Source organism: Caloenas nicobarica, chromosome 7, assembly GCF_036013445.1.
Source record: "Caloenas nicobarica isolate bCalNic1 chromosome 7, bCalNic1.hap1, whole genome shotgun sequence".
NCBI lineage: Eukaryota > Metazoa > Chordata > Aves > Columbiformes > Columbidae > Caloenas > Caloenas nicobarica.
In genome coordinates this window covers 10,236,053-10,259,876 of record NC_088251.1, presented here as the reverse complement: position 1 = coordinate 10,259,876, position 23,824 = coordinate 10,236,053, and the positions used below count along the sequence as shown (strand labels likewise).

Genomic DNA, 23,824 nt, shown 5'->3' with positions numbered 1-23,824 from the left:
CACCCTGACTGGCACCACTAAAGCTGAAGATGACAGCTTCACTGAGATGCCACATGAACAGATCTGGGGAGGCAAAGCCAAAGGCAGAGGAATTTCACGCAGAACAAGCTACTTCTTTTTCATCTTCATGTAAAGCTTACAGCAAAATCAGGGAAACCTCAGCATTCCTAAAAGTATGAGGTATTTCAAAAAGATAGGCCCAGTTTCAAAACAGTATATTATATCAGACTAGGTCCATCTTTTTGAAATGCCCTGTATATCTGCATTGTTAAATAACACCCTAATTATGGTGTAAGTCAGCTTTATCTGGATAGCATAAAGTTTACAGCAGCAATAAAAACATAATTGCAATTAGTGGAGTCCATGTGTTTTAGCAAGCCAAGGTCCAGGATAGGTTCTATTCTGGATGCAAATACAAACTATATTATTCCATCCTATCTATAATTAGTCTAGCTAAGCAGATTTTTCTGAAATCATGCAGCATAGAAAGACTTTCAGATGAGCAAATCATTAAGTGGAAAAGCAGTTTCAGGATCTGAGATCAAGGCACTAAAGAAGAGAGAGAGGTGAAGCTACTGTCCATCCACTCCTCCAAACCTGTTGCAAAATTCCAGTTATACTAGACAAGTATCAGGGAGAAAAAGAGAAACTGTAGCAGCTATAAACTTTTAAACAAAGAAATGCAACTGTAAAACCATAAAGAAAATCCCTGTCATAGCAGGAAACAAAACTCAAACTCAAAAGATGATTCACTGTTACCTTGTGTAAATAATTGCACATATGTAAGTCTGTAGAAAGAACTAGGTAGCTTTTGGGGAAAGGAAAACAACCAACCAACATGCGAAAAAACCCCAAAGAAGACATATACATATAAAAAACCAAAACCAAACACAAAAAAAAACATAAACACACACACAAAAAAAACCCAAAAACCCCATCAAAACCAACTAAACCAAAACCAGCAGCAGAAACAGAAATCCAGCCCATGAACAAGTGACAGTAGTATACAAGAAATACTGTACTTAAAGCATTTTGTCAGTATTAGAGGCTACAAAGCTCTGCTCAGCTTCACATACACACAGCTATAGAGAGAAAGTTGCTGTTGTTGAGAGTATGGCTTTATACACAGAAAAAATAAGAGCAAACAAATTATCAATAATAAATGATAAATATAACTGGAAAAGGTTTTGTTTAGTTTTCATTTAGTTCTTCAGAAATGTGTAAACTTCAGGCTCTTTTCCTCAACAAACCAAAAAGTCAACAGCTTCCTCTCTAGGTCTGTTGTAGTGTGTTGTGTGTTTTTTTTTTTTTCCCAAGCATTCAGTTCCCTCACGCAAGTTCCTCCCATTTATACACTCCCTTCCCAGCATGCTTTTCTGCTTGCTGATTTATTTAAACCGGGTAGAGGGAACTAACTGTAGTTTTTAAAATGTGTGTTACCTAATTGGTGTTGGTTTGCTGCCCTGCTTGTAAGGCTTCTCTTTACTTAAAGAAAGCAGGTTGGATTCCCACCCTATCTTCAGGATGGTAGGTGGTTTTGATTATTGGTTCTCGTCTCTGTATTTACACTGAAATTATTTCTGTGTAAGTGGTGAAGTTTTGCTTTTATTTGTTTTATTGCTAGTGGGCTTGTTTGTTTTTATTTATGTGAGTGTTACTAAAACCTACATGCGAGTGTAGTGATTAGCTGCAGGGTTCAAGATAAAGGGTTTTTCAGGAGCCTGTTAAGAAATCTGTAGTAGTGTGCTATCAGTTAATGTTAACTTTATGCTGAGTTAAGTTCAGATATATGTTTGTTCTTTGCTCTTTGTAATGTAAGTGCTGTAATAATATGTAGTGATAAAAGACTTAAATATCTAGATGTTTTTAGTACTACCTCTTCTCTGTATGGCTGTGTAAGTTGCTTCCTCACGATGTTCTAGCTTTTTTAGGAGCTCTATGCGAGTTTTCAAGTTGAGTTTTAGTTCCAGCTCTTTAAACCATGCTTGTTGTGTGTCTAGAGATAACTTCCTATCAATGTAATATTGTAAATTCACGTGTGCTTTGCCAGAGTGTGATCTTGAATTATCTAACAGTATAAACAGTAATGGAACTAATTATACTGACTATTTTTTTAAACTTTTCAAAACTTCAAAGGGCTAATTGAGCATATTCTGCCTTTCTAAATAGGTAGCTTTCAAGGAGAAAGCCTGATATAAAAAAAAAAGAAAACTTTTCAGTTTATTTGACAGAACTACTTTTAGTGCTAAGTGGTGTCATTGCCTTCCTGCTGGAGGGACAGTAATATTAAATACAATAAAAATCTTTATTAAAAAAATAGTCTTTTTATTTGAGTATACCGAAAACTTGAGTTCAATAGGTTTCATGCACAAGGCCCAGAAATAACCTGTAACATGTAGTGTGAAACCACAGAGCACTGACACTTCCTGAAAGTGCGTTACCGATGCGTCGTTCTTTCCCACCCCCAGCAGAGCCCTTCTCAGCCAAGATCAAAGGGTACTTGAACTGTTTGGCTCTGACTTTCTTAAGAGGTACTCTGAAAGGAAAGCCTAACTGAAGTGTTTCGTAGGCTTAATGCAAGTTACTGTGTATTTTACTTTGTGGTTTTCACATGGCTCTGTTCAGCCATCACTGCTGAGCTTTTGCACTTTAGCTTCTCTCTGGGTGCTGCGAGTTAGTTGTTCCTAACTGTGCACAAACACAAGACTCTTCCTTGTTGCAGCTAGAGGAAGATGGGATATAACAGTTGCACGGTATCTCACATCTGCAGGATGCCAGGCAAGACCTGCAGTGTGTAAGCAAATGTGAACAGTGAGCTACTGGTCGTTAACTAATTAATTAGTGACCCCAGTGTTGTTGTATGCCACTCTTCTTTCTTAGAAAGAGTTATTGTTACCTTACTGATACTGATCAACAAGTTCTCATGATCACCTCAAAAGCATATGCAAACTGTTCTAAGGCGAACTTGAGACAAGGAACATAATTCTGGAAAATATTTTCCCAGGCAGTGGATGACCATTGCTTCTGGAATAGTGCAAGTATCAGAGATTGCTTTGCTGTCTGTAAAGAACTAATGTGATAGAGATGGCACTCGTTTCTTTCTTCATACTTGTGTACTTGGATGCAAAAAGCTCAGTCACTTTGCAGTGGAGAGAATCCCCTGACTTGGAGAGGATAGAGAATAACTGTTTCATTCCTTCTAGCTAGTGAAGGAGTTGCTATAGAGGTTGAGGGGGGGCTACAGTACAAATGAGAACATGTACTCCTGAACTCAAAGCTGTAAATGGTATCACTGTAATCTCTACTGATTAAAAACTAAGCCTTTGCACTCTGGAGCCTAGTGCATCTTATCCTGGACTGTTGATCTGGACAGACAATCTAACTACACTTTAACTGCCTAGCATCTTATTGCACAAGGGCTAACAGGTGGTTTGAGATATCCTGTGCATTTTGTGTTTTTCTGGTCACTGGGAGCTGAGCCTTTCACAACTCGGGGGTTTCAAGCTTTCCACCCCTGCATGCTTAAGAAAACAGCTGGTGCTCAGACTTACCCTGCAGTAGAGGCTGGTGTCTGTCAAAAATGCCCTGGCTTTGTCTCATGCTGCACTGTGAGTTTTCATTGAGTTGATATAGATCAGGTATTATGTACATATAGCGCATTTGGATCTGTGGGTTAAGCTCTGGTTGTAGTTGCTTGATAGGACACATCTAGGGTAGAGCTGTGCTCTTCCTGTGGACAGAAAGCTCCATTATGTACAGACTCCTGTTTTTTCTGCTGGATCTTCTGCTTTGAGGGCAGCAGGATTATGTGGCTTTTGGAGGATACCAGAGGTGATTAACTAGCAGTGACTTGGATTTGACAAGTAGTTACAGCAGAAGCTGTAGGCATAGGAAACAACTGTCCTGTTGCTGAGAATTGAGACTGATTTCCTGACAGTCTTGTGCTGCAGCTTGAGTAACACACCCTACGTGCTCTGCTGGGACTGACTAGAGCCTGTCTGAGGAAACACGGCTGGAAAGTGAAAGCGAAACAATGTCAGTATTCTATAGATAAAGTAAGGGAATTGAAAACAGTCTTTCAGATATGAAATACATTTTTTTGTGTATTGCGAACAAGATCGAGGTATTTGTGCTTTTTTGACATGCTAACTTCTGTGGCTTTAAAAGATGTTAGGTTTTGACTCTCATATGCATAGTATCATTCAGTATTGTAAATGGGCTAATGAAGACAGTTACAAACTGGAAAAAAACCCAACAAAACAAAACACCAAACAAGAACAAGCCAACCCCCAAACCTGAGAAAACAAGAAAAGCCCCCCCAAACCCACAGAACTAGAAGCAAATGACCATATAGTACTTCCTGGGCTTTAGAAATAAAATTGTCAACAGGTTTTTCTTTATATTAAAAATCCATTTGGCTTATAACTGAAAATCATCCTTGACTAACTATAGAGGTGCTGGTTAGGTTACACTGTGTAGTTTCTTTTCTTTGTGAGAAACTTGTGAAATCAGTTCAGAATCTGAAGACAAAAGCTTTGCCGCATTTAATCATCTTGGAGCCTTTCTCACACTTGATCAGGTGTTCTCTGGATTTTGAGTTCTTTGCACCAAGCATCATCATACTTCAGGGCCTGATGTTCAGTCTTCCTGGATGTCTTAGCACAAACTGCCTTGCATGTGGGTTGGTGAGGAGATGATAATACCCTGACTGGAAGCTTTTCAGTGACTTATTTACTGCTGCATGGAGCATTTGAGGTTCGTGGGTTCTCTGATCCTTACCACAAAAAGGTCCTCTAATTTTCTGTCAAATACGTCTGTGTAACAGACCGTAGCTATTTGTGACAATTGCACTGATCAGTCTGATTAGCCAGTATTAATGCTAATCAGTGTTAATAAGTTATAGTAGAGGACTTTGTGCTATAGATGTGATTCCCAGTTCTGTTTATTAACTCTGTGATACTGTAAAGACAGCCAATCCTTCCTGGTTTCTAGGAAATTTTCTTAAAATTACAATTAAAATGAGCATGAGAACACACTTCAGCCATTAAAACAGATACAGCTATGCAGGCATGGGGTATCTTCCATTGCTTGCATGTAACTCTCTTACTGCTGGCTGAAAAACTTGTATGTCCAGGGAAGAGTCATCTGAAATGCACTGAATGCAAACTCCTTTTGACTCATCTGGGCATGGAAAAAAGACTGGAAAACAGCCCAAGCTGATTGCTATTAATCAGAATTCAGGGGATTTGAACATGAGTTCTGTGACAACCCACTAAAAATCTCGCTTGGATCTAGTAGTAGGCTCTGAGTTAAAGGAATATAGTTTGTATATTGAACTCCTCTTCAGAATGGAGCTGCCTCTATCAAGCTGCCTTAGTGTTCATGCCATAAAAAAGTGACTTGTTCATGGTAACATGGCTCACACCACAAACCAGATACTGTTTAGTCACCTACAGAAAGCTGTTTACTAACTGTTCCAGTAATGGGTTACAAGGCCAAATGTATAAATCACCAAGAGCAGCTGATTACCAAATTCACTTTATAAATATCTTCAGTCTTCCAAATGGAGCAGTACTAGAACCTAGGCCATTAAGTGGCTTTGCCTGAATATAAACATGATCAGCTGATCTGGTTTTAGGGGATTTTGGTTTTTTCTTCCAGGCTCAGTTGATAAAAGCCAAAGGAAGGGTGTGGAGGTGGGTAATATCCTGTGCTGCGGAAAGAGCAGGTTTGTGCTGCTTAGGTGTGATATGCCCAGTAATTGGAAGTGTCAGTCAATGCAGAGTGACAAGGCAGCTGTTCCTGCCTTTCTTGCTGTAGCACGATTTTGTTGGACCCTCAATAGATGAAACCAAGGTTAGGCGTTTGGAGGACACATTGTAAGCAAGGCTTGGAGTGGAAAAGAGGTCTGTCTAAGGAGTTGGTACTCTTCAGATACATAGGTGACATGCTTTTGGCAGCTTGGACTTGATGACAAGCCTCCAAGGTACCCTTATGCAGCTGCTGAGCAGGCAAAGCATGCCTTGTCTCACCTGAGAACACATCAGGATTGCCAATTAACACAGCCACTGTAAAGTGAAAACTACAAAACCATAAACCAGATATGGGTGATATAATTCTGGTCAGTCTTGGCTCAGAGACCAAAATTCTGACTTGGGCATCTAGCTAAACATACTAACAGTTTGGAAAATACCTTCAACTTGGAATTATAGTTCAAGGGTAACTGGAGCCCATTGCTCCAGAACACCTGGTGTTCTTCTTGTCTGGTGATTTAGTTGCTGACATACAATCTAGTGACCAGGTTCCCTTGATTCTGTATGAAGGGTGTGGTTATTCATCTTGCAAAGTGTGATGTTTGTCATGTCCTGCACACCTATTTAGATACTAGCAAAGATAAGCTGGTGAGATCTGAGTTGATTCAGACAAAAAGCAGTGACCTGTGCTAGATTTGTCTGGGCCATTCAATCTTAAACATACCCGAAGAGATTAAAGTACTCTTTTTTTTTTTTTTTTTTGAGAGAGGAGGTTGAGGTATATGTCTGTTTGTCTTTTATAAAAAAATCCTGATTTCTCAGTTGTTTCCCTGCTTCTGAAGGAGGAGTCCCTGGAGGATGTGAGCAGCAGAACTGCTGCTGTGTTTTCCAGCTAGACTTCCATTGCACACATTGTCTTCCAGGTCACCACTCCCAAGTGAAAACTAACTTCCACAGTTTTGACTTGAACACACTGTCAGTATCTGAAATACGTGTCCAGCATAGACCCTGCCTTCCAGTAAGAGCACTTGATCATGAAGGTACTGCTTGTTCTGTGGACTTTGGCATGTTTGTTACACCTACGTATATTTTAGCAATACCCCTCATTTTAGCAATACTGAGTTTTCTTACTTCCGCTACTCACATCACTCAACTCTAGCCATTTTTTTTATATTTAATTTGGGAAATTGTATACTTGTTTTCCCTAGGCAGATTTTTACTCTTGAATAGAAAGAATTGACATCTCTTCCTTGTACGACTTCATCAGGCTTCAGCTTTTTGTGGAGGTGGATACAGCATGGATTGGTATTTAATGGGGACAGGTGACTTGAGACCTCTTGAGAGTCTTACAGCATTGCATAAGCATGCTTCATTATTGTACCAGGACTCTTTACAGGCAAACTGCTGAAATGATTTGTAGTATTGCTTAACAAACTGCTTAAGTAACTGTGACTTATAGGCAGTGAGTGCTTTTACCTCATGTCTACTAAATCTGTTGTTTGTTTCAGGTGTAACTCTGGCTTCACCAATCCAGCACAATGATCTGGATACTTCAAGTTTTGTTCTCGCCACTCCCAACACCAGCATTGATTAGTCTTATTGTATTTGGAGCTGGTGCCTTCCTGTGGGTGATAAGCAGGCCAAAACCTCTTTGGCCTCCTGTTGACTTGGACAAGCAGTCAGTAGGAATTGAGGTAATCTTTATTCTGCTTGTGAGGATGGGATATTTTTGAGAAGCCCAATCTGAATATTGATCCATTCTGACTTGGGTATCAGTGGAAACTCTCCTGTCTGATAATACACAGCTTTTTCTGCCAGGTGTACAATTCAGCAGTGCGGTGAGGAGAAGGGAAGTCTTAACACACTAAGAGTAAGAAACAGCAGTTCTTGCCAACAGGGTTAGGTGGGCTTTATAACAATGGCCTCAGTTGTCGCTGGATTTTTTTTCTGTATTTTGAATGCTTTGCATCAGCTTTGATGCAGGTGCTGTACTACAATGCTAGACTTCTTGTAACTAGGTGAGTTGTAGTACTCAATCTTATTTAAGGTCTCTCTAATAACCTGTAATTGACTATTGATCTAGGCCATCTAGAAAATTCCTCTGCATATGACTGACTGAGTAGATCAAAATCAGGAAGGAAAATGAGACTTCCCTAACAATGCAATGCTATTGAAATGCTTTAAAGGGGATTGCTGGAAGAAAGGCTGAGGAACAAATGACATTGTGTCTGTTCTACACTGTTTCATAAGTGTGCTCTGTTCCTAGGGAGGAGCCAGAAGAGGTGCAATCTTGACAGATAATAACCTGCTTTCTTATTACTTTGAAGATAGTAAAACCTTGTATGAAGTTTTCCAGAGAGGACTGCATACTTCTGGTAAGCTTTGTATCTGCCTATCACAAGTAAATAAAATCCCAGGCTGTTTTGCCTTGCCTCTTGTCTGTAGTAATAATACAGGCTAGCAAAAGCTTTCCTAGTCTTCTGTGGGGTGGAGAGACAAGTGACCATATTATTCTTTTTTTTCCCCCCCTCACTGATGTAGACGTAGTCTTAGTTGGCCGACTGGGCAAGAACAAACATCAGAAGCTTATGACAGTTCAGTGAAGAGTCAGCAGATACAAAGCATCAGAGGGAGCTGGGAGGGAGACACCTCTGCTTTGGCTTACGGTGTGGGTTTTAGCGTAAGAATTACTGCCTGCTAAATATAGGTAGGAATTTGTGCACATGTGACTTCAGGGCTCCCATATGTGGGAATATGTGATGGCTTGCAAGCTATTTCAGTCTCACCTGGGTTGTGAAATGGGTGAGTATCACCAGATATTGGAAGTGTTGCTTGGAAGCATAAAGCCAACAGTCTTACGATCTTGTTTTGGGCAGAATGCTTAACTATGGACACTGTGCACTTCCATGCTCCATGCAGTTAGCTGGATGTCTGACTGAAAATATTTCCCACTTGAAGTGTTGCGTTTAAGTTTTGTGCAACTTCAGTACTGAGCTTTACAATTGCTTTTCTGAACTCTTCCATTAGGAGATGGCAACTGTTTAGGCTACAGAAAACCCAAACAACCTTATCAGTGGCTGACATATAAACAGGTGAGTATTGTACATGACAGATGATTTAATTTGGGATACTGTCTTGTAACACTGAAGTGGGGGAAAACTATCTTACAGGTTTCGGACAGAGCTCAATATCTGGGATCAGGGCTTCTGCAAAAAGGATGCAAACCATCACCAAACCAGTTGATTGGCATTTTTGCTCAGAATAGGCCAGAGGTAAGCAACAAATTGAATATTCTTTCCCAGAATACTCTGACCTCTTGGGGAGAGAGGAGGATCTGTATTTAAATTGCTTGAGGCCACATGAGGAATAATCACAACTGGCTTTTCCCTTCTCAGTTCCCTTACTACAAACTGATCTTGAACTCCCTCTAATTCAAGAATCTCATGGAGCCGTTCCTTATACAACCCCCACTAATACTGTATGCATGGGGTAGTCAAGTTGTATGAAATCTGTAGGTAATCCTCTCTTGTAAGCTGCTGGTTTGCCTTAGCTGTACTTTTTTGTCTCTTCAGTGGGTCATTTCAGAGTATGCCTGCTATACTTACTCAATGGTTGCTGTTCCACTCTATGACACTCTGGGGCCAGAGGCCATTCTATATATTGTTAACAAAGGTAAATATTAAATTCCACTATTTCATGATGATTTCTCTAAGAAGCTTTGTTTTGAGAGCACTGAAGTTCAAGGAAATTTGATGGAAAAATCAGAGTAGCTTTAACCTTACTACTCCTATGCTTTTATAGACAATTCCTGTAAATGAAACTGCTTTGCAGGGGACAGGGTTTAATGCTTAGAAGCAGCCAGTGGGCTTCCTATGCCTCTTAGTGTCTTGAGAGCAAGTCCCCAAAAGACCTGCTGGATTCTGTGGACCATCCTGCAGTCAGAGGGCTCAAATATTTGCTGTTTGAGATTTTGCAATCTTGAATTCCCACACTGCCAAACAATCAGACAATGCAGACAGACTTGCGTGCAAATTAAGATTAGATGTGTGTCTCTGATTTAAAGTTGTAGGATGTAAAGAGTGGAGGAGGGAGGAGTAAAGATATGCCTCAATCTGTTTAACCTATGTGGTTAGGGCCTTCTGTTCTACAGAAGCAACAACTAGCACAGAAGAAAATGGTGAGGAAGCTTGAATAAATCTTCAAACTTTCTTTCCCCAGTCTGAGGGGAAACAGTGGGGAGGGGAAACAGTGGGGAGGGAAAAATATCCACTGCTGTCACAGTGATCTGGGATCCAACCCATAAATAGGATTTGCCAAGCAAAATCACTTCAACAGTTATGCTGGTGAACCTTGCAAACAGGTCTTGCCTTGGGACTATACAGCTGTGACTTACTAGGGGAACAGCATGTTCAGGCAAATCCAGTTCCTCTGCTGTCTTAATCGGAAATGCTTTTGTAATTGCACATGCAGGGAAGCTGAGGCATTAACTCAAGAATTTTACCTACCTCTTTCAAACATGTGTAGATTTCTTTAGATATAAGGAAGATGGCTGAACCTAAACAAGCAGTGAGGACAACTCTGAGCTTTTATGGCAATACCAAAAGTTCAAATATCTGTCTTCACTGTGACTGAAGATATTTGTCTTCAGTTCCTCAGCATTTGCCCTCACTTTATATCGCTAGAATATTAAGTTTGCCTGATCAGTGGCCATGGTAGGAGGAAACTTCTTAGCGCTGTAAGCCAGCCACTGAATCCATATGAACAAATGCAAATGGCTTTTAGAACATAGCATTGTTTTGTTCAAAATGTATGTGCTACTAAGCTCTCACTCACTAGCCTCATGCCTTCTAAACAGATTTCTGAATGTATTTTCTTTTCTGTAGGTGACATAAGCATAGTGATCTGTGACAAACCTGAGAAGGCACAGATCTTGCTTGAGAACTGTGAGCAAGAAAAGATGCCATGTCTGAAGACTATAATTCTCATGGATCTCTTTGATAAAGAGCTCAAGGACAGAGGAGATAAAGTGGGAGTTGAAATTCTAGCACTGCAGGAAGTTGAGGTAGGTGACTAAAGGCTTCTGCTTGATCTTGCAGAGGAATACCTTGCCAGCTAGACATCTGAACCTTCTCTGGCAACAATGACACTTTAGTGTAAGCATTATCCCGTTGTCACACCTGTACCTGAGATCTTGATGAGCAGTCATTTTGAAACTTAATGTATTTAGCCAAATGGACTTGCAGAGTTCAAACCACAGACCAAAGTTGTGTGCACGTGTTGTGGACAGTCAATATGCATTAAACTGAAGACTTCTTTAGCTTAATCCAAAGTGCAGTTTTAACAGGATTTAGCAGGCTTCTAAGCTGGCAATTAAGTCTAATTGAAATGTAAGTGCAAATGACTGGCTGCTTTGACATGCCAATACTAGGCTTAATCTTCCAGATATGATGCATAAACAAAGTATGAGAGATGTGGCCTACATCAAATAAAATGCAATATCTCTACTAATGAATTCCAAATTCCTTAAGTATTTGTGATCCACTTCTACACACTCAGATCTATGCTTTGTACAGGAGTCAGCTTTTTCAAGTTGTGTGTATTAAATTCCAGAAGACCAACATCTCTGTCTGAATGAGACAGAATATCAAGAGGCAAAGTAAAAACGTGTTTGATTTCAAATGCAATTACCTATTCATCTACTGTTGTTGTGCATCTCTCTGTTGCAATTGTTAAGCTGTATTTTCTCTCTAACACAGGAGCTGGGAAGAAACAACATCACAGAACCAGTTGTAAGTATCTCTGGAACAGTTATAAACTTGCAAAATTAGTCTCTGAAAAGCCCTCTCGCCATGCTGCTAATAGAGGAGGCTGGCAGGATTGTTTTTGTTATCTATCTTGTCTTGCTGTTTCCAAACAGGATTCCTGGTTCAGGCTACTTTAGGAAGTATATGTAAAGACTGATCAGCAACAAAATCCTTATGCTGTTGACCTTACTTAGCTTTTTCCCTCTAGCCTCCTAAGCCTGAAGATCTTTGCATTGTGTGTTTTACCAGTGGAACCACAGGTAAGAGAATATATAGTGATGCTTCCCCACTAAACCAGTTTCCCAGTGCTGAGAAAAATAGCTTTCTAGCATAAAAAAGGGAAATGTGAACAATGTACAAGTAAAACAGTAGATTAGAGCAGTGTCAAGCCACTACTGCAGTTTTACTTGGGATGGTGTCTTAGTGTACTTGACTTCGTAGTGACAAAGCTTCTTAGACATGAGGGGAAGAATAGCCAACTTCATGTTGTCTTACCCTATGAAAAACGCAGGGTCTTAACATTAAAGAAATTGGTTGTTTAGCTGTGTCTGTACTCTGATCCACAGGGGCTAGGGAAACATCTTGTTTCAGCATTCTCTGTGCTACCCCTACTCTGTAGACACTTCCTTTATATAATATCCATGGCTGAAAGTGCTCAAGATATGAGGCACATTTGTAGTCTCTTAAGACAGTGCATGCCATGACTGAGCCTAATACCAAGATAGTTCAAACTGAGCCAAACAAGGCATGGAAAACTCAAAGCAGCAACAGCCAGAGCCACAGCTGATTTTGCTCGATCTCTCTGAAGGTGACCCTAAAGGAGCCATGTTGACGCATGAAAATGTTGTTTCAAATGTTGCTGCCTTCCTTAGATGCACAGAGGTAAGGTACTGCTAATGGTGATTTCTAGGCTATGTCACTCAGTCATTAAACTAGCTTAAATTTGGGCATTTTCTGCAAACCATTCACTCTCAAACTCGCGCTTTCTTAAGTGCCTATATTTCAATGGGATGATAGCATTGCAAGAAACTTGGCTTAAGTTTAAACAAGAACTTCTGCTCTGAAGTTATTCTACAATGCCTCAGTCCTTAAATGCCAAGAGTACTAAACCACCGTATTTCAAGTCTTAACAAAACTAATCTTGGTCTAGTATGGCTGAGTTACAGCTGCAAATTTTGAAGAGGTGATGGATGAGCCTCAGTCACTTGGAGTGTCTTTTTCAAAGTACTCAAATTGATCCAAGCTTCATTCACTTTCTCCTTAAGAGTAACTCAAGCAGGTGTAGGGAGTGCTAACCTACTTCTTTTCTTTCCCCTCTAGAACACAACCGAGATCACAAGTTCAGATATCAGCATTTCCTACCTTCCCTTGGCTCACATGTTCGAGAGAGTTGTACAGGTAAGCAGACTGTGTGTGCTACTAAGCTTCTGCAGAAGATCTTGGATGTGTGAAGTAATTCAGACAGCAACATTTGTTAGAAGCCATACCTAACTGCTTAAGACCACCTACCAAAAATAAAAACCTCTGAACTAACTAAATAATACCTAGTTCCTTCTCCAAGATACGGCTACTGTCTTCATTAAGTGAAGCTTTGTTCTTCAGTCCAGCCTCACTGAGGCTGTGATTTACTAAGAAATCAGCAAGGGAAACTATCAGCATCAAGTCCTTAGTCGAACACAATGAAAGCTAATATGTGAAGACGAAGCAGTTTAAGACCAGTGGGTTTAGTACTCAGAGGTAAATAGTGGTGCGTTCTGCAGTATTTACTCTGCTGGGCTGTGTCATCCTGCCCGTTTCCCAAGATTAAATTCTAGTCTTCTAACTTAATCCAGCATGTTGTAGAAGTAAGGCTTTCTACAGGGAACATTAGCAACTTTGTGGCAGGATTTAACTCTTACACATGTAAAGGTCTCAGAACAGACTCAACTTCAATTCCCAATCCGGTATTTAAAACAGAATGTATCTTGTCCTATTCCTTGTCAAGCTGTTAAATTCTTCCGTTGCTTGTATTTAAATTTCTAGGTATTTCAAAAGATATTAAAATAGAACAGCTGTTACAAATGTGGTGAAGTTCATATTAATTGTATTCAATCATAACATGAAACTTTTTTGTGGTGCTCATGGACTACAAATCAAAGTTGCATGCTAGAACTTAATTTATGCACCTGAGCTTCTAGAAATCAAATTACAGTAAAAGGTATGATAGCTTTCTGTATTTCCTCAAAACCTATTCACACGAGAACTTTCCTACCACTGGACACTAAGTCATGCTGCTTTGCATAGACAAATACAGCTAATGAAGCAAAGAATTATCCTTGACTAAGCTTAGTCTGGTCAATTTTCAGGCTGTGATTTACAGCTGTGGAGGAAAAGTAGGCTTCTTCCAAGGAGACATCAAGTTGCTAACAGATGACATGAAAACATTGAAGCCAACGGTATTTCCAGTTGTACCAAGATTGCTCAATAGAATATATGACAAGGTATGTGAGTGATTTTAGCTGAATTATCTTCACATTCGTATATCTAAGCAAGCATACAAGTTTAAATAAATATTGAATGCATCATAACACTGCCACTAGTTAATTACTCTTTAGCAGGAAGAATTCTTTAAAATACTTTCTGAGGAGATGGGAAGAGCCCTGGGACCTGCAGTATAAGAACAGCATACCCAGTCATGACTAGGCTGAGCCTGTTGCTGTTCAGAGACAAAGTTGGTTTTTTTTACTGCTGGAATGCAAATGAAGCAAGTGTAATGCTGACCCTCAAAGCTACAGCTGAAGTATGTCAGCAGTAACACAATATTGCCCATTGGTTCACCACCTACATCGTGGCAGTAGTGAAAACAGACCCTACAGCACTGAAGTGAGATATGGTGCCTCCTAACAAAGCAAGAACTGGAGGTACACATGTGAGTTAAACCCATGAGTCACCAATACTTTTTCTTGCAGATACAAAGTGGTGCGAAGAGCCCAGTGAAACGTTGCCTGTTAAATTTTGCTGTGATTATGAAGATGGCTGAAATAAAACAGGGCATAATTCGAAATGACAGCATTTGGGATCAGCTAATCTTCAAAAAAGTTCAGGTAAATTATTCCAAGTGTAAGTAAGCTGAGCAATGTTGTACTGGAAGATCTGATGGCTTCTGTTTCACTTGTAGGAAACCATGGGTGGAAGAGTGCGTATAACGGTAACAGGCGCAGCCCCTATATCTCCCTCTGTCCTGACATTTCTTAGAGCTGCATTGGGCTGTCAGGTAAGCTGAGCTTTTTCTTAAAGTAAGACCTGTTTGATTATGCTCAAATAAGTGACCAGTGATACAGGTGTGGTCCAGCCCAGCTTGTTCCTAGGGAGATTTCTTTCAGTATTTACAGTCTGTTTGATCTGAATTAACTAACAGGAACAAAATTCTGCAGGGCTGGCCCCAAGCTACACTACCAAAAACCTATCCCGTAGGCTCTGGGAACAGAGCAGCAGAAATAGGGACATACAGCTCTCGAGTCAGGCAGCCGCCTCTGAGCTTTGTGGTTTATCCTGACAGTCAATGAGCTCCCATATAGTACATTTGAGAACAGAGTTCAGAGAATGAGGTGACCACTAATCCAAACCTTGCTTTGAACTTGAAGAGCATCTGGTTACACCAGTAAGACCAAGAAGTCTTAAAGGCTAAGATCGTCTTGGCTTCCTGCCTTAAGACGACAATTTGAGCATGGGTATAGTTGAAACTGAGCTCTTTCACATCAAGGACTTGATGTTCAAAGAATGTTAATCCTTTCTCTCTCAGGTCTTTGAAGCTTATGGCCAGACTGAATGCTCAGCTGGATGCACTTTCTCAATGCCTGGAGACTGGACAACAGGTATGGTAGCCAAGACCTCTCCCACAGCTGTCAACAAAGTGGGACTCAAGCTTAGGTGCTCTACTGCTTTTAGTTCAATGAAAGTTAAATCCTGGGTACTTGACCTCAAAGTGATTCTTGGTAGCAACAGTCACTGTATGCTTAATAGTACCAAAATTCTTGACTCAAAAGTGACATAAATCAGCTTAGATCCTGTCCCAATGTACTGGAGTGTCTGTACAGAGTTGAGCAAATCGGACAAGGGCTTCCCAAATGGCTTTAAGAAACTAGCTTTAGCTCCCAAATAACTTGTTTTACTCCAAGAAACATGACTAAAATATCAGACATGATACTTGACTATTTTCCTGAAGGAGTACCTGACTTTGAAGACTTAGCTTTCATCGTGGCAAGGAGGTTTTTAATATTGGGTATTCTAAATTCAAACTCAAATCACCATCTTTGAGAACACAGTAACTGCAGAGCATAATGAAGATGAAATGCAAATGAATACCAAGGTTTGTGAGGGAATTCTCTGGAGGCAAATGTGGTACGTGGTTGGTGTGGTTGAGTACACCAATAAATGGCTCTAAGCATTGAGACTTAGCTGCTAATTATCCTGCATTGACTGTCTGAAAATGGCATTACAATAACTTCACTGAAAACTTTGCCAGACACCTTTAAACAGTACTGGCTCTTGCTGAAGCAGTGAACAAAGACATTATCTACTATCATTGAAGTCTTTTGTATGTAGGAGGCACCTGAGTTCTCCCATCTCACTTCAAGACCTAGTCTTTCTAGCTTTAGATCAAATAGGACCAACTGCAAGCAGAATCCGCAAAACATAACCGTCTTTTTCACCACCCCCCCGCCCCCGCTTAGGCCATGTTGGAGCCCCTCTGGCTTGTAATATCGTAAAACTTGATGATGTGGAAGAAATGAACTACTTCTCTTCTAACAATGAAGGCGAGGTAGGTACCATCTCCTGTGTGTGCCAGGAAATACTGAAACACAAGACTTGGTGACTAACAGTGTTCTCTGCTTGCTATAGGTCTGCATTAAAGGACCAAACGTGTTCAAGGGTTATCTGAAAGACCCTGAGAAGACAGCAGAAGCAATTGACAAAGATGGCTGGCTCCACACTGGAGATATAGGGAAATGGTTGCCAGTGAGTAATTGCTTAATACAAACCACCCCTTGGATCTGCATTACTAGCTAGTTTACAGTAATTTGAAAAGCTGGAGAAGTGAACATTGTTACAATTTGCCAGGTAACTGCAGGCAAAGCTTCAAAGACCAATTAGGTTACAAGATCTCAAATAACACTTGTTAGGCCAGTGGCTAAGGCTGTAACTTCCACAGCAAAGAACAAAAAAGTATTTTGGTTTCTGTCAGAGGAGAATAAAGGGGCTATGTAATAGTATCCTCAGCTAACTGGAGAAATTAGACAGTGCCCCTTCTCTCTGTAGAGAGCAAAGACCAGTTCCAGATTAGCATGTGCCTTTCATACAACAAAACCGAACCTGTTATCTTCTTATAGAAGCAAGATAGAGACTTTTAAACTAATGGCCTCTACCTTTAACTTCTAGAATGGAACACTGAAGATCATTGATAGGAAGAAGAATATATTTAAACTTGCACAAGGAGAATACATTGCTCCAGAGAAGATAGAAAATGTCTATATCAGAAGTGCTCCTGTAGCCCAGGTCTTTGTACATGGGGAAAGCCTGAGGGTAAGTGGTGTTGGGAGTGAGCACCCTGTAAGATCCTCCCACAATGAGCACTGGAAGATGAGTGCACAAATGTATGCATATACAAGAGGCCTTGAACAAGATCTGTTTCTGAGAGTGCCATGTTTATAGAATATTCTTTCACACCTGTAGTCTTTCAAATTGGCACCAAAGAAAATGAGATCTTGGCAACAAGTTGCGAGCAGGGTAAAGGCTAATTACATACTTGTATGGGATTAGTATGTCAGGTCAGCTCACCTCTGTACAGTTTAAAATTGTAGATTCATAGAATAGTTTGGGTTGGAAGGGACCTTTACAGGTCATCTAGTCCAACTCCCCTGCCATGTGCAGGGACATCTTCAACCAGATCAGGTTGCTCAGAGCCCTGTCCAGCCTGACCTTGAATGTTTCCAGGAATGGGGCATCTATCACCTCCCTGGGCAACCTGTGCCAGTGTTTCACCACCTTTATTGTGAAAGATTTCTTTCTCTATCTAGTCTAAATCTATCCTCTTTTAGTTTAAAGCCATTACCCTTTGTCCTGTTGTAACAGGCCCTACTAAAAAGTGTTTCCTCATCTTCCTTATAAGCCCCCTTTAAGTATTAAAAAGGCTGCAATACGGTGTCCCCAGAGCCTTCTCTTCTCCATCCTGAACAACCCCAGCTCCCTCAGCCTTTCTTCATATAACAAACTGTGTTAGTACTTCAACTGCTGCTGTCAGAACTTGGATTAAGTGATGTGAAAGTCCTTGTAGCTACCTTCCAAACTCTGGAAATAGATGGGGATGTAGATGTGGCTCGTTATATAGATATTGTCTCCAATCAAGTTATCATAGACAATCAAAGTAATTTCTTATCTTTGTCTCAACATGATTACTTCCACTTCTTTTCAGTCTTTCCTAATAGGTATAGTGGTTCCTGATCCTGAGATGCTTCCAGGATTTGCAGCCAAACTGGGAATAAAAGGTTCCTATGAAGATCTCTGCAAAAATCCAGTGAGTAGCTTTATGTTTCTAGTGGGTTACAGCTAGAACTTAGTTCTGAAGTCCAATCTTGTATTGCTTTGACGTCATTCTTTTCACCTTTTTTGTAAGTTAAACTGGCTTAATATGGCGTGGGTCATGCAAAGGCAGCCTTACAGTAAAAACTGGAACTAGGTATAGGTGTCTCCTGATGTTTCAAGGATTATCACTGCTTTTTTTCCAGTCAGATGATAGACATGACCTTGTAGTGGCCTTAATATGAAAAACTTTGGATGTTGAAATATGTACATGTATTCTTGCCAACCTCAGTTTTCACTGACTGGGCAAGGGGTATGGTCTTGAGTTGCAATTATAAAATGGTGGCTTTACCACTCTGCTCCTGCTCTGTTTCTTCTAGGCAGTGAAGAAAGCTATTTTAGAAGATATGGTCAGACTGGGGAGAGAGGCTGGCCTTAAATCCTTTGAACAAGTGAGTACTTCCAAATCCTGCCTCTCACAAGCACCTGTATTGCTAACACAATGGCTGGGAAGTCTTCATTCCCGTTATGGACTGTGCCAGGATGGGCCCTAAGACAGCTGCCCTGGACAACTGATTGAAGCAGGTGGTGAAACACTGACTGGCTGCCTGTTTCTTGACCAAGAGACAGGTGACTGTACAGGGCAACAGCAGGAATTGCCATGAAATGGAGCAGAGGTTCACCATAGGCTGCAAGATACATACTGCTGTTTCAGCCTATTCTCTTGCTGTGTCAGCCAAAAGGAATTTGACTTATATCAAAAATTAGTTTAGTTACTGGAGCTCCTTAAAATTAGTCCTTAAAATGAGCTCAAGGAAGCTGGGAAGGACTGTTGTTTGTCCTCTAAGTAATTGTGTCATGTGCTAAATTATTTTCTTTTTATAGGTTAAAGACCTGTACATCCACACAGAGATGTTCTCTGTAGAAAATGGACTCTTGACACCAACACTGAAGGCAAAGCGAGCAGAGCTTGTTAAACTTTTCCAGACACAGATTGAGGCCCTCTATTCCAGTGCCCAGGAATAAGCGACCAGTTTAAATTAAACTACATGGAGTATCCAAACAAATCTGTGACACTACATGACCCATGAAGAACACATGCATGAGTGGAGGGGAGCAGGGAGAACTTAAATGTTTTATTTCTGGTATCCTGAGAAAAACGACTTTCAGATGAAGATGGCTATAGGATATCTGACAACTGGCAGCATTCACATCTTGTAGGAGTAAGCATCAGCTGTCTAGGCCAAGCCAGAACTTTCTTCTTCCTTGTACTGTACCTGAAGTGCAAAAATACTCAAGAGCCTCAGCCTTTAAGGAAGCTGTATGCATTTCTTCTTGTCAAGAGTAAATCTTGTTTTCCTGCTCCAACTATGAACATTATGACCTTTTGTGGATTGATCTGCAATCAGACTGAACTCTTTCATGCAGTTACATGTGTTTTTTGTGGGGGAGATAGTTCAAAAACCAAGTTTCCACTCAGGATGCTATAACCTGTCTCAACTCCAGCTGTCACAATATGAGTTGGTGCTTAACATCTGTTCAGCAAATACAGAAGTGAATTTCCTGTTCCTAGCCCTGGACCCACATAGTATAGGATGTTTTTAATGAAAATGAGTAGCCTGGCGTCAACTGGTTTACAAAGTACATGTGTCTAAAGCAAACATAATTTATACTGTAGCATGGGAGGCACTGGATGAGGTTTTCCACATGTTCACAAATGCAATGGCAGTTATAAAGCATCTTCACTTATGAATCTGAGCCTGATAAGTGGAAAACTTTAGCTGTCATTCTGAAGGATATAGGATGCAATAAATTGTAACTGCACAATCAAACCAAAGCCTGTGTGAGACACTTGCTTCTCTGCTGCAACCAGACTGTCAGCTGCAAGGTTTACTGCTGCCTGGTTATGTACAGCTGCAGCTAGAACACAACTGCTGCAGAAAGCCAACTTGTTTCCTATGCTGGCAGCGCTCAGCCATAGCTCAAGCCATGAGGCACTAAGTGCCAGACCAGATGTTGCTCCTCTACTCAACCTGCCTTTTTTATTGGAGTAAGGCAATATATGCCAAAGTATTCAGCATAAATTCATTCTCCCAGCTCGGCCTATCACATGAAATAAGGCATCAGGTATCATTTTCTAAGGCTAAAGCTGTTTCATTAGAAAACTACTTAGGCAAGATGAGTACTGACTCTATCTTTAGAACTGTCTTCAATCACTGCAAGCTGTCTCTGCTGGCAGTTCCTCCTGGTTGTAGTCTGTTGTATCAGTCCAAGAGGCAATGCAGTGCTAACAAGGATGTAGCATTGGGGGGAGGAGTATATGGAGCTTTCCTCTGCCAATTCTCCTTGTCTGTGCCAGGTTCTTACTGTTAGTGGCTGTTCTTCTCTCCATTTAATGCTCTTGGTAAGATATCCCAAAATGAAAGCAACTAGTAGATTTGTTGGTCAGGAAAGACCCAGCCCTTGCTGTCAGGCATCTCTAGCTTTGACAAGTAAAAACAACTGACCCAATTTGTTTCTGGGCTAAGCCCAAAGACTTTGACATTTTCAGGTAACCGTTCTGTCACTTACTGTGCTTGTCATAACCTGAGACTAGAAAGGCTTCCAAGACTCTGCAAGTGCATATAATCATGTTGCTCATCTTTCCCATGCCTCCTTAAAGCAACATGACTTAAAAGTTACTGAGGGCTTAATCTTTTCCCTCAGGTGAGACTGGGTAGTGGAACCAGAGGGAAGAAGAAATGTATACTTAAACTGGTTGTCAGTTCTGATGAGCAATTCATTTGGACAGTAAGTCTAGTGCCACCAAGATCTGTATAAACTTGAGGCTGAATGTTGTGATGCCAACTGCTGCAGTGCCTGGAAAGTACCTTGTTCATTTTATCATCCCTTGAAACTTCCCTAGAGAGGTGAGTTTGAATGTTGAAGCCCAGCACTCTGGTGGGCCCTTCAAATAGCAGTGTTCAGGTACCACAGTGCTTCATTTGGCTTGAAGAGATCTCTTCTTTGGGGAGTGAGAATGCCTACTCTCCTATGCTGCATCTCAGAAAATAGTAACTTTGTACAGGTCCCTTTCTAATACAGCGGAGACTTTCTCTTTTGGAAGAGGGAACACCTCAGTCCCTGAACTTGGTTTACTCTTAGTGGCAATTAAGCCTCTTCTCACAGTGGCAAACCACAGCGCTGTAGATTTTTCACATCAGTGGCATCTGCTAGTAGTTGTTACAAAGACCAAAGTGGATGGGTAATGGCACCATCTGAGCAATAAACCAAACTAAGAATTCAAGCATAAATTGGTCTGAAACTGGTCTCAGATGGTGATTCTGCCATAGGGACTGCTTCCACAACATAGATCTAAAGTGAAAGCAGGAGTACTTTAAGCATGCTTGCCTTGAAATGATGCAAACATTATTTCAAGATATAGAGACCTAGAGAAAGCTCACCAGGCCTCAAGCACTGTAATACCCAGTGAACAAATGTCTGAGGTAAGGATGGCTATAGGTACAATGAAGTTCAGATTGCTGCAACTTTTTATCCCATGGTGCAGGGATTGGACATAAAAATATCAGCCAGTCTTCTCTAATTGCTTTTAAAAGGTTTCATTTAGTAGGTATCCATTATGAATTGACCCATTTGGGCTGCAGCATAGATGTGCACACATGCTGAATAACAGGCGATAACATGACTAACAAAGATTTGCATAAGGCAGATATTTAATATGAAGACTGGTAATATACTTTCCTTTAACTTAGCAAATTGGAAATTACTCTCATATGTACTGCAACAGGAATTAGATTGCCTGATTTAGGCTCTCCAAATCTTGTAAGACTTGTATACCACAATACAATTCGTTAAATATATTTTCTTTCTATCTCTATGGAACAACTGCCTGTGCCTGCAACTTAATTACTAGTTAGTGTCTTTTGTTCCTTATCCTGAGAGAAAGTGTTCAGAGGGAAATATTGACTCTTAATTCATCATTTGGCTTTAATTAGGTCCTTATTTCAATCAGTGCTCTCAAGAAAGATCTAGAATCATTCTTTAATGCTGTAGCTAGGAAACTCAATTGTAAAAACCAAATAACCTGGTTACTCCTTTGCATTTGAAAAACTAACTATATGGGAGATGTTTAAACTCTAGGAAGAGCTTTATTTACCCAGCTCTTAAGAGATCTGGAGTAAAATCCAAAGCCTTCTGGTTAAGACTGTTGAGGAGAATTCTTTCATCGTTGATTTCTTTTACTGCTGGTAATCGCCTCAAAGTTACCAGGCATGAGAATACCAAAGCTAGTCTTTTGCACAGCCTGTTGTAAATAGTAATCTAGCCCCTTCCTTATTAAGAACTGAGACACCTGGCACAGCCAGTGCCTTCATTCTGCAAAGGAGGGTCTCTTTGGATTGGAGGCCAAAGCTAGGGCAGGTAAGTAGAAAGCAAAATTTTCATTGATTTGGTGGTTGAACAGGCTGCCTGAGAAATCCATTTACCGCAGCCAGTATTGTCTGCTTTTATGGTAGATCCTGTTTCTGTTTTGGTGCTAAAACTGCCCAAGCTAAAGTAGGCAGCTATTTATTAGCCTGCTTCATGGTTTTCCTTTAAAGAGGAGGGCAGGGTTGCACCTCAGTATGCAGTTACCTTTACTGTCCAAGATACTACAGCCTGAGCTAGGCTAGTTTGACATTGCAAGTCTAGACTTGATTGAAAGGATGCAAAGCTCAAAATTTTAAATAAAAAGAGCAATTCTTCCCTCAGGGAAAAGCGAGAGAGAGTTTAATAGAGCTAATTGCTGTGTGAAAAAGACACTTGTCTTTTGCTTCCCCCAGACCTGGCTTCTCTAGGGATTTGAACCTAAAAGAAAATCAACTGAATTCCCCTATGGATTGCTGCAAAACAGCTATGTTGAACCAACACGTGCTCCTTTACTTAATAAACAAAAGTCTTTCTTGAGCAAAAAGCAGGGAGTGCGGAATGAAGAATTTAAAAACAAACAAACAAAAGTAGAATGGGTTGGTAGAACGGAAGGAAAAGAAAATCTGCTAGTATTAAGCATCAGAGTTCCTCAGCAGTGGCTTGTTGTTAAACTTCATGCTTATGGTTTTCAGCAATGGAAAGACAGCTTGTATTTTCTTTGCCACAGCATCTCTAAATGCCTCTAGGAGGTTTGCATTTTGTTTTGGCTGATTCTTTGTAGGCAAGTGCTGCTGAGTGAAGGTGTTGTAATGGTAAACAGAAACACTGGTTACCTGTGCTATGAAAGGGAAAAGGTGAGACTGAAGTTTACAGATACATGGAAACAAGATGAAAGTTTAAAAAGCATATAGAGAATATTTCAGTTTGTAAGTGCACTTCCAATGCAGAGCTCCTGTGCATGCTGCAGTTCACAGTGTAGTGATCTGTGTGCAAAATTCCATGCAGATGAAAGCTGAAATCCAGCTGAAGATGTTCTTTGACAACTAAAAGATATCCAGTCCCCTATAAACAGACCACGGCTTACATAAACTCCCCTCTTAATAGCTAATGATTAATGGTGGTCATTAGTGCTGTTAATCAGTCCATATTGCACTGTTAATTGCTGCCTGCTAATACAGCTAGCAGCTACTTAATTATTTCACAGTCAAGAACAAGAGGTCCTTAGCTGCCAGCCTCCTCAGCTGGAAGACAAGCTTATTTTTGTAATACTTGTTTGGTTCTGGACTCTACAGACACTGAACA

The 23,824-nt window shown here is 40.5% G+C and overlaps 1 protein-coding gene across 1 annotated transcript; it reads left to right on the top strand.

The window, feature by feature from the left end:
• Window positions 1-1,432: 1,432 nt before the first annotated feature.
• ACSL5 (acyl-CoA synthetase long chain family member 5) lies at window positions 1,433-19,909 on the top strand. The gene is made up of 21 exons (XM_065638501.1): window positions 1,433-1,527; window positions 7,262-7,447; window positions 8,020-8,128; window positions 8,781-8,845; window positions 8,924-9,025; window positions 9,326-9,425; window positions 10,637-10,815; window positions 11,510-11,542; window positions 11,766-11,817; window positions 12,366-12,439; window positions 12,878-12,955; window positions 13,903-14,037; window positions 14,506-14,640; window positions 14,715-14,810; window positions 15,339-15,411; window positions 16,270-16,358; window positions 16,439-16,555; window positions 16,976-17,119; window positions 18,009-18,110; window positions 18,496-18,567; window positions 19,001-19,909. Exons 2-21 carry the CDS (start codon window positions 7,292-7,294, stop codon window positions 19,139-19,141), a joined length of 2,052 nt encoding a protein of 683 aa, XP_065494573.1. The 5' UTR covers window positions 1,433-1,527; window positions 7,262-7,291; the 3' UTR covers window positions 19,142-19,909.
• Window positions 19,910-23,824: the final 3,915 nt, after the last annotated feature.

Excerpts from the sequence above, each read along its gene's own strand:
- ACSL5 (XM_065638501.1), top strand. The coding sequence starts at position 7,292 with ATGATCTGGATACTTCAAGTTTTGTTCTCGCCACTCCCAACACCAGCA. Across the intron at positions 9,426-10,636 it reads TCTATATATTGTTAACAAAG|GTGACATAAGCATAGTGATC; the intron begins GTAAATATTAAA and ends TCTTTTCTGTAG. Across the intron at positions 14,811-15,338 it reads GAGCTGCATTGGGCTGTCAG|GTCTTTGAAGCTTATGGCCA; the intron begins GTAAGCTGAGCT and ends TTTCTCTCTCAG.